Source organism: Pecten maximus, unplaced genomic scaffold, assembly GCF_902652985.1.
Source record: "Pecten maximus unplaced genomic scaffold, xPecMax1.1, whole genome shotgun sequence".
NCBI classification, from domain to species: Eukaryota; Metazoa; Mollusca; class Bivalvia; order Pectinida; family Pectinidae; genus Pecten; species Pecten maximus.
Window position 1 is genome coordinate 7,328 of NW_022979984.1, and position 11,051 is coordinate 18,378.

At 35.6% G+C, this 11,051-nt stretch overlaps 1 protein-coding gene across 1 annotated transcript; it reads right to left on the reverse strand.

Annotated features, from left to right (window-relative positions):
- Positions 1–2,931: 2,931 nt before the first annotated feature.
- LOC117319351 (alanyl-tRNA editing protein Aarsd1-like) lies at positions 2,932–11,023 on the reverse strand (the record flags this gene model as incomplete). Its single annotated transcript, XM_033874177.1, has 6 exons — positions 2,932–3,190; positions 3,620–3,677; positions 5,427–5,568; positions 6,987–7,004; positions 7,670–7,798; positions 10,916–11,023. Coding segments are annotated over 6 exons (699 nt in total), but the record flags the coding sequence as incomplete, so codon positions are not given.
- Positions 11,024–11,051: the final 28 nt, after the last annotated feature.

Sequence of the window (11,051 nt, forward strand, 5' to 3'; positions counted from 1 at the left end):
AATGGATTTGAGTTGTAAGGTTTCCGTTAAAGCAGGATAATTTTTTAATGCTTCAAATATATAAAGTATTTTGTAAACAAATTAAACAAAAAAATCAAGGAAATATTTAGTTTTAAAAAATATAAAAGTATATTATCTACAACTGAATAAGTAATAAAACAAAAGGAAACATGCAGTAATGTAAACAAACCCGTATGTGTTTAATGGGCCTGTGATTCCAAATTAAAAAATTTTTAATTCCGCTTTGCAGTTACAGATTTCTATCCTCTTAGTTGGGAAAATTTAGCTACCCCTCTTAAAAAAATAAACATTTTAAAAAAACCAATTATTTTTTTTTTCCCCTTTCTTTTTTTTCCCTTTAAAAGAAACCCAAAAAAAAAGGTAACCCCTCTCACGTTACCCCTGGGAATCAAATAACAAGCAAATTTTACGGGATTTTAGATATACTTTTAATAGGGGAAATTTCAAGGGTTAAAAATGGCTTTGTTTTTATACAACTGAATTTTTTCTTTAAAAAATATAGGAGTGATATCGGGGGCAAATGAAAATTTACCCGGGGCCGAAACACAAAAACCTAAAAAATACCACAAAATTTTCCCTGGCCAGAAACACCCATAAAACCCTTTAAAACTACCCTCAAATTTACCCTTTGGCCGAAAAAATACCAAAAACTACCACCCAAAATTTTTCCCTGGCCAAAACAAAAATACCATAAAACTAAAAACCCCTCAAAATTTTCCCTGGCAAGACAACCTATAAACCTAAAAACTACCATCAAAAATTTTCCCCGGCCAGACAAAAACCCCCTATAAACCCTAAAACTACCCTTTAATTTAAACCCCGGCCAGACAAAACCATACCAAAAAACTACCATAAATTTCCCCGGCAAGGGCCCCACAACCATAAAAAAACCCTCCAAAATTTTCCCTGGCCAGACCCACTATACCCTAAAATTTCAAAAATTTTTTCCCTTTGGGATTCCTTTCAAAAAACTCCACCCCCCCTCAAATTACCCCCCGGCCAGCAACACATACCCCCTTAAATACCTAAAATTTTTCCCCCCCCACTATCCAAAAACCCCCATAAAATTTACCCCTCGCCCCTTTTGCATTTTTTGGGAATTTATTTAGGGGTATTATTTTTTATATTTTGAATCCCGTCCCCGCCCCCACTTGGGGAGAAATTTGTACCTCCAGCACCGGGGAAAAGGTCCTTTTTTTTCCCCGGAAAAAAAATACGAAATCCAAAAAGAAATGGTATTCCTTTTTTAAACCCAAAAATTTTCCCCAAAGCCCCTTTCTTTGGCCCCAGCCCCTTTTTTCGCTTTTTGGGGTTCTTTCATCCACCCCCGGCCCTTTTTTTTTTAAAAACGGGATGGGCTTTTTATTCCTTTAAAAACAGAAGGGCCCTTCCTGAACCCTTTCCCCCTCCCCGCCTTTCTCCCCCGGGGGCGGTTTTTGGGTCCCCCAAAAGTTAAAATTTGAAACCCGACGCCCCAGCCCCCGGTTTTTTAAATTGGGTCTTGGCTTTTTTTCCTTTCCTCAAAAAAATTTAATTAAATAAATAAAAAAAAAAAAGCCCATTAGTTTTTTTTTAAATTTTTTAAACCAAAATTTTTAAAAGGGCAAATTTTGGGTTTTTACAACAACCCCTATTTTCGGGATCTTGGAAAAAAGGTACATTTATCTTACCCCCGAACGGTTTTTTGAAAAAAAAAAAAAGAAAAGGAAATTGGGGTTTTTAGATTATTTTAAAGTCCTTCCTTTTTAAACCCTAAAAAATTCATCCCCGTCACGGGTAAACCGTTACCCCCGGGGGGTTTTGGGGGGTTAAAAAACCGGAAAAATTTAAGGGGGTTTTAATTTTTCCCCCCCTTTGGGCCCCCCAAGGGGGTTTCCCCGCCGTATTTTTGGCTTAAACTTTAATAATCATTGCTTTTGTTTAAATTGGTTTTATTCCAAAAAAAACTAAAATTCCCGGAAAAAAATAATTATCACTTACTTAAAAATCAAGGGCCAAAAATTTGAACCTTTTTTTTTTTTTTTTTAAAAAAAAAAAAAAAAAGCCCCCCTTTATCTTTTAAAGGCATCATTGAAAAAAAAAAAAAACCAAAAAAAAAGAAAAAAATCCAGGGGACTTTAATTAAATAAAGGGGCATAAACCCCCAACCCCCCCTTTTTTTTGGTTTTTAAAGGGCCTTTTGGAAAAAAATTTTTTTTCCAAAATTTTAATTTTTTTTTAAAACCTTGAAAAAAAACCCCCCCAACTTTCCCAAAACCAATGAATTTTCCAAAACCTTAAGGTTTCCCGGTCCTTTTTGGAACTCCTTTGGGTTATTGAGTTAGCTCTTGATAGATTTTTACGTATTAAATAGATTTTTGCGTATTAAATAGATTTTAGCGTATTAAACGTGTGACCTTGAACAGATTATTAACAAGAGGCCCAGAGGACCTGTATCGCTCACCTGGTTTCATGAGATATGTTTCAAGAATGATGCTAAAGTATATTTGCCGTATGTCTTGCTATGTCAATATATCATAAGCATTTTATATGGGAACATGTTCATTGGTTTTAGTGTAATTCGTTTTTTTTTCCAAAAAGTGTATTAATACATGAAATGAAATTGACTTTTGGCCCAACCACATACTGGGATGCTACCACACAAATATGGGTGATATATATTGCTTAGTTTCAGAGAAGAAGTCATTCATATCAATTTAGCCAAATTGACCCCTTTTGGCATCGCCTCTCAGCCCCCGGAGGTCAGCCCCAACATTTGTCCAATTTTGAATCCCCACCCCATAACCATGCGAGTGATGTCCATTGCTTAGTTTCAGAGAAGAAGATGTTTAAACAAATTGATCACTCCCTCTGCCCCCGGAATCTCTAGTGGGGATGATATAGACCTTAAGGGAAAGGGCTCACTTATATTCAGATGATGTGTGGCTACTTATAATGTAAACAAGTGATGTGTGACATGTAACCGTTCGTGACGATATGCTTCAAATTGTTGAGTAAGGTTTTATTTACCTCTTTCAGCTTCGGGTCATTTTTATCCTCAAACACATGAGGGGTGACAGGGATCTCTGCCAGAATCTTTTCATTAACAGTTTCCTCCAGCTTGACAACATCCTCTTCCTTCATGTTCGGGATATCTAACTCTATAAAGGATGTCTTTTCTCCCAAACACCTGCAGAGTTACAGAAGGTCAATATATCATCTTAAAGTAAAGATAAACGTGACATCTTAAAATCTTTACTTGTGACTTCAACATAGTTTCTGATCATGACAATAAATAATTAATGAAGTCTGTTAGCATAGGCTTGAAAAATTTATTTATAGTAACAGTGACCTCATTTTTGACTCTAGGTAGTTTAAATGCAAACCTGTACAAAATATGATTGCTGTGAGTAAGTGTATGAATTTTCAGGAAAATTGGATAATCAATGAAGTTGGTAGTGGATATCATTTAGTAACATATGTATGTACATACGACCCTATCATTCTATCCTCTCCATGACTCATCGTAGGCATATCTACATGTAATGTACGATTGCAGTGTAAGACAACAATCAAGGTTATTGAGATTTACATGCTGTTGTGATGTTAGAAGACTTACCATGAGGTGGTGGGACAACCAAACAACTGTTCTGCCACAGCGGTGATGAGATGCTGCCCTACAAATCAATAAACTAATGTGATCATGTTATAAAATAGCAAAATAAATAATTTTTTGTTTTATTTCAAAATACAACAAATGAAACAAGAGGCCCAGAAGGCCTGCTCATGAAATAATCTCAAGTTATAGTACAAACATTTCCCCATTTTGGGAACTGCTTGTACTATCTAAAATTCGATTGCCTGGTTCAATTTTAATATGTATTCTTAATTTCAAGAGACTCTTAACTTATGCAATACACAGATTCTGCACTGATGAAAATGCCTGTATCATAACAAACAAACAAGAAGCCCAATGTGCCTGCATAGCTCACCTGGTATCAACTTGTTTGGTGATTTTCTGGCTTTCATTTGACCAAATGAACTTCATTTTAGGCCTTTCAGGTGATAGGAAGAAGTTCTTCATATGTTTGAACAATTTGACCTCTGTGACCTTGAATATGGTTCAAGGTCATTTATTTTTTCACAAACTTTATGGGCCTCATCCAAGGTACCTTTCAGGCTTGTCAATCTTGGTTAATGAGAAGAAGTCATTTTAAAGCCAAGAAGGTATTGTAAATTTGCACTTATTTGACCTTTGACCTTGAGGTCAAGGTCACAGTGACCTAATGGCAGTGTATTTCACATCAGCTTTAGGTGGTGCAAGAATCCTCCAAGTTCATCAACTGCCGAGACATGAATTTTTTTCCATCTCAAAACTAAACATGTACAACTAGGGACCAAGGGCAGCCGACAAATGAAATTTAAAAAAGATCCCTGATTTACTTTCTGAGAAACAGTGGTAGGAAGGATTGTTTAGAGACGAATGATGCAGAACAATTTGATGATCCCATGATCTGATAAAAGTGGGCTGAAAAAATTCATGTTTGAAACAAAAATAATATCGATGTGAAGCATATTGTTGATCCTGTGTAGTAAACAAGATGTACATAAGTCACATATTTCTCAATTGTGACCTTAAAATTAAGCCTAGTTCATTTGTATGCTGAATCTTTCTAGCACTCTTTGTTACCTGCTGGCAAAATATTATACATATGAGTCTACTTGAATTTGAAAAGTAGATCATTGAAGTGTTAAACACCTGTGACTTTGAAACCAGGTCAAGGTTATTGATTTGAAGAAATTTCATATTCCATAGCAGGAACCTACTGGTGTAAGATAAGTAGGTCTTTAAGAACTTGAGAATAAGATTTGCAAATTAATTTCAACTACTTGGCCTGTGTCCCTGAAAATAGGCCCAGATCATTTATATGAGAAACTTGATACCACTCTATCCCAGATACTGGCAGGCAAACTATCAGCTTTCTGGGCTTTCTGTAACTTACAAGGAAAATTCTTGAATCTTTGAACATATATGAGCCCTGCAACCTTGAAAATAGGTCAAGGTCTAGGTCATTTATAGGAAATTTCAAAGCACTACATAGTAGTACCTACTGGCCCACGATGAGTGCCATAGATCATTTAAAACTTGAAAAGAAGATTCACAAATTAACTTTAACTATTTCGCCCATGTGACCTGACTATAGGTCAAGGTCATTTATATGAGGAAAATTTCATCACTAGCTCTTCCAAACGTACCTCCTAGCCAAACATCAGTTCTCAGTTGTTTATAGTTTTCTAGAAGAAGTTCAAAGTTAATGGACGGACAGACGGCAGATGCCCTCTCATGCACGATACCACTTTTTGTAGTGTGAACTAATAAATTGTATGCTAAGAAAGGTTTGACTCAGTTTTGTTGACCTCCTTACCAGTGTGCTGCTGCATGTGGTCAAACCTACGTGACCAGTCCACCTTCATGTCAACATCTGTGTCGGCAGCGATTTCCGTGGTTACAAAATTCACAGCCTCTGCCCCTTTCCTTGTGATACGTAGTACATCTATGTTGTTTATCTGCATGTCAATAAAAACATGAAATTCAATTCAAAAGGTGTGCACCATTCAATGATCTTTATTCATTCTATGTATGATCTTTTCTCTATGCCAAATGATCTGATAACAAGGATGTATACATATGAAATCTAAGAGATACAAAATTTGACAGGCCTTTTGGGCCAGGTGAGCTAAAAATGCTCCCAGTACTTTTCAAGCAATAGCGATAACAAACTTCAAGTATCAAAAACCAAGATAGCTGCTTAGCAACTATTTTGTTTCCTGATCACTCTCAAAATCAAAACTAGGGACCAGGGGAAACCCACACATGAAGTTTCAGAAAATTCCTTCCAGTACTTTTCAAGAAATAGCAATAACAAGGATTGTTTATGGACAGATTGACAACAAACTGACGATGGCCCACAGAAGCAGGGTGATTTGAACATGCTAAAATGCCACCAAGGTAGTAGTTTCTTGTGCCTTTTCAAATTTAGATAGGTTATTTTTTAGTAACAAGAGGCTTCATGGGCCTGTATCCCTTACCTATTCTGCAAGGTTGAAGATAAGTCTTTGTTAGAAAATTTGATTTATGTAACTTTCAGAAGTTGTTTAGATCATTGAAGTTAATCAGAAATTACTACCTTCTTTCCAGAATAAACCTTTCTTAGCCCTTCACTTAAGTATTCTACTAGTCAAATATCATGAACCTGGGACTCTTGGTTTTAAAGAAGTCATTTACAAATTCAAACACATTCAACTCACATTAATTTGAAAAAGGCAAGATTATCCATTTGAACAAATATAGAGCTTCATCCAAACATGCTACTGGCCAAATATTATCATCATAGGCCAATTGATTTATAAGAAAAAGTTGTTTCAAGATTTTAACACATCTGATCCAGAAAAGTTGAAGGTCATTCATTAAAATAAATGATAGCACTTCATCCAAGCATGCTGCTAGACTAATGTTATGATTCTGGCTTCTTTGTTATCGAGAAGAAGTCATTTGAAGGATCATGTTGAAGCCAGATGTACTAGTCTATGACAGATGCTGCATCAATGCATAAGGACACAGGATTAAACAAATTTATGATTAAATTTCCCTACTGCAGCTTAGTGCTCAATATCATAAAATATGAACAAGAAGGTAAGATATAAATACAATGTATTTCATAAAATACAACTGTTACATTTCATGTTTAAAACTGAAAAAATTCTTATTTTGGTGTATTCAGATTTAATTAGCACATAACCACATCTAAATAGATTAGTGCCATCATGAATTGGCGCCTGGACAATAGAAAACGGTATAAAAAATGCAATTACAGAAATCATGATTATATAAGCGTAACATGTTGCTGTCAATGCATAGCACTACAATAAAAATACTGCTAAAATATGTATGTTTACTTCAAAATTTGCAGATCAAATATACGTACGGTTCCTCTGTCATCCGGCTGAAACAAAAAATCCGGTAATTAACATATTATATACAAATGTGTGCCATGACATTCAATAAAATAAGGCTGTTTTATCTTTCTGGAATTGCTATGAATTAAAAATTGAAGTTTTCAAAACTGAATTTGAATTGAATCATATTGTCTCTTTGAAAGAAATGGGCCTAACAGACCTGCATTGTACATCCTGTGAAGTGAAGTTTTAATTGAAAGAATTAATTACAATTGAATTTAAAAGTAGATACAGAACTAAAATTCAAACCTATTTTTCAGTAATTGTTACACATCTGACACATGTAAGTTTGAAAGTATAGATCAAGGTAACCAGACAAGGGTTATTGTTTTGACTTCTTCACCTCAGCATTCTACTGACCAAATATTGATACCCTGAAGCTCTTACTTGGTTATTGAGAAGTTGGTTAAAGATTTTAACAAAATTTTGACCCATGTAACCTTTGAAGTATGTCAAGGTTATTTATTTGAACAAAAGGCTGACACTCAGACAAATGAGCTAATGAACATGCAAATGAGGGAAATATTTACTATGGCCCTGATTCTGATCAAATTTTTAAGGAAATGACATCAGGAAAATATTAATGAGATGATGATTTTTGTGGAAATATCTCTCTATGAATGAGAGTCCAGATTAACAGAAAAAAGTATACCTGTCCACCCCCTTCTGGAAACAGAATGGTATCTTCCAAGATGACTTCAAAACCTTTGACCTTGTCCTTTTTGCCATTGGTTACAAGTGTTGATTCAGCTGGTATGCAACTTTTTACCTTTGATTTGAACTTAAAAATAATGCACAAAAATTAATGGTAGAATTTCAAAATACAAGGTACTTTTGTAAAAATGGAGAGTATGATCAGTGACCTTATTCTTGAGTCTATTGGGGATTTCCTTTTAGCCTAGTGGTAGGATGTCCAATTGGAGAGGCTCAAAGTCACTAAATTGAGGCCTAGTGTGGGCACGGGTATGTTTTTTTTAAATTTCAGTACTCCATCATATTACACATTAAACTAAATGTGACTTTGGTACTTCAACAATCATGATTCCAGTAAGATTTCAACTTACAACAGGAGGCCCAGAGGGGCTTGTACCTCCCACCTAGACATTGCAGTGAATGTGCGAAACAATAAGGTCCCTATATATAGCTAGGGGCCAGACCCATCATTATTAAAAAAGAAAAGGGTTTTCCTTCACCACAGGATGCTTCAGTCCAAATCCTTTCATTCCTACAGAAGGGTGGGGGGGGGGGGGGGGGGGGGGGGGGGGGGGCAGAAGGTGCTATTTTAGAATCTGGTTCCTATTCCCTAAAGCTAAACAATCCCTCATTTTATAAATCTTTTTATTGGGCCCATCTCTCGGGCACCTGGTGGGCCAGACCTACCATTTATATAAAATTGGTTCCGTTTCCCCTAAGGATACATAAGACTAAAAATTAATCAAATAGACTGAGCCATTCATGACAAGTAGCATTTCAGGAGTGTAAGAAAATTCAAGCCACTTGCCCCAGCAGAGCTCAGATAGTCACTTGCCCGAATGCAATTTTTGACTTGCCCCATACTGTAGGCATTCCAATAAAATATCTAAAAAAAGTTGTCATTATAAAAAATTATTTATGAATATTTCATCATTTAATATTAAACAATTTGAAAATATTTACAATCCATAGTTCAAACATATGAAAGAATATAAATATATATATTTATTCTAATTTGAATTGCAGTAATGTTTTGTATTATTTCCTGCTTCTTTCTTATATTTTGTTAATTTCTGTCCGGATTCCTCTTCGAAAATTAGTCATACAAATAAAACGAACAAAAATAATTTTACAGATAAAGAATTCTTTCCTTTGTCTGATAAAAACATCTAGTCATTTAGACCTATACTTTTCCCACCTTGAAAATTAGATTTACATAAAGGGAAAATAAAGATGTTTTGAGTACTAATCATTTATTTTAATACAATCAACATACTTCTACACTTCTGTCACTCTGATAAATTCCTAATAACACAGAATTCAGGAAAACGAACATGAAAATCATGTTAGAGATAGAAATATCTTACTTGTCTCGGGCAAGTGTACAAACAATTTTTGGTTGCCTGAACTAAAATTTTGGTTGCCCGGGACGTCAACGCCGGGAAAGTTGATTTTTACATCCCTGCATTTTTAAGGGAAATTGGAGGAAAAGACAATGGGCTCTGTGTTATACCAGAAGCTCACCAGACAGCTTAAAATCAATTACAGGAAAGAATTTAAAATATTTGTTGGGATATATGTGTTGTGAAACTGTACTGGGATGGACTGGGATAAACGCCAGTACATGATCAAATGGCTGTATCAAAAGAACTTCTTACTCTACCAGCAAATCTCTCGAGGCATGCTCAACCAATTTCATTTCTCAAAACTGAAGCCAGAAAATAATTTGTCTCCCCATGAAAAATATCAAACTGGAACCATCTCCCAAAAAATATTTTCAAACTTGATTCAGTAACATACCGGCACCTTCAAATCAACTCTAAACTAGTACTGTCATAAACTGTTACAAACAATTTTTTGCAAAGACTTTCCACCTGATAACAATTAATCTTCAACTCGCTAAAAAATAGATATAGAAGTACAGGGTTATTAAAAGGATTGTAGCCAATATTACACTTTAAATAAAAATACACAGGTGACATTTCAATTTTAATGTTGTTATTGAAACAACCGAGAACATGAATCTTGTATGCAGTTATCATAACTCTTGCTCTGCGCCTTTCCTGGAGGAAGCAATGTCATTTGCTGCTAGCTCTTTATGTATACATACAGTATATTAAATGTATCTATATAGCTATTATCTGGTTTTGGAAATTTAACCTCAAACTTATGTATAATACATGTAACAGGAGAGGAAAATGCAACGACCAGACCAGACCAGGACTCAAACCCCAGACCTCAGAACTCTAGACAGATGCTCTAACCATTTGAGATATCTGGCCACTGACTTTCAGTCCAGTCCATTTCCGCTACATTCCTCTCGCCTTCAACAAAGTCTTCGACCTGAAGACACACACAACTGACAAGAAACTATGCAACATCCATGGGTATTTAGTTGAGTGTCAAATATAACAGGAGAGAAAAATGCAATGACAAAACCAGGACTCGAACCAGGGACCTCAGAATTCTAGACAGACGTTCTAATCAAACCATTTGAGCTACCTGGCCACCAGCGTTTGGCTCAGTCCATGCAGTTCCGTTTCATATGCAAACTTGCCTATCATATACCAATTGAGGTCTTGGTTTTTTACTAAAAGAGACAAAATCACTTTCAACATACGTTTTAAAAATTTCTGTCCAAGTCACATTTATTTAGTCATGAAACATCATACAAATGGGGGAAATCACCTGAGAAATACCATAAAATGATAAAATGATGCAATACTTCTGGTAGAGTAACACCAAGTTTCTAAGTAAGTCGCATATGAATACAAATGAAATAAAAAAAAACAGGTGAGAAATTCCATGAAATGATGCAATACTTCTAGTAGAGTAACACGAAGTTTCTAAGAAACCAACACTCTCAATACATGTTTTATAGTAAAATTTCATTTAATTCCTTCTTCGTTAATTAACTTTTAATTGAATTTTAAATAATATACTGCAAAATTTACCATTTATGCGACTTTCGCTATTTTTAGTAACAAAACCATTAAAGTAACGTTGCTGTTACACTACAAGCTAAGTTACCTCGCTATAGAGCACGTGGAATGGTTCACTGTGGAAGTCACTGTATATCACCACGGGTCGCTGGACAGGTCAGGATAAGGTGATGATATAGCAGTCGAATACATGTCCAATAGAATATACTGGCTTAGTGTCCTAGCTAAAAGCCCAGAGCACTAAGGAAACTGGCACTACTTACGTAGAGATATACTGGCTCCGTTAAAAACAGAGGACGTCTAACACACGTGTGGTCCCGCGGCCGACCAGGTGTGAAGAGACGCTTACACGGTTCACGGGGTTGATCTTTACCTGACACGGGCCAGGGGGTTTGGACC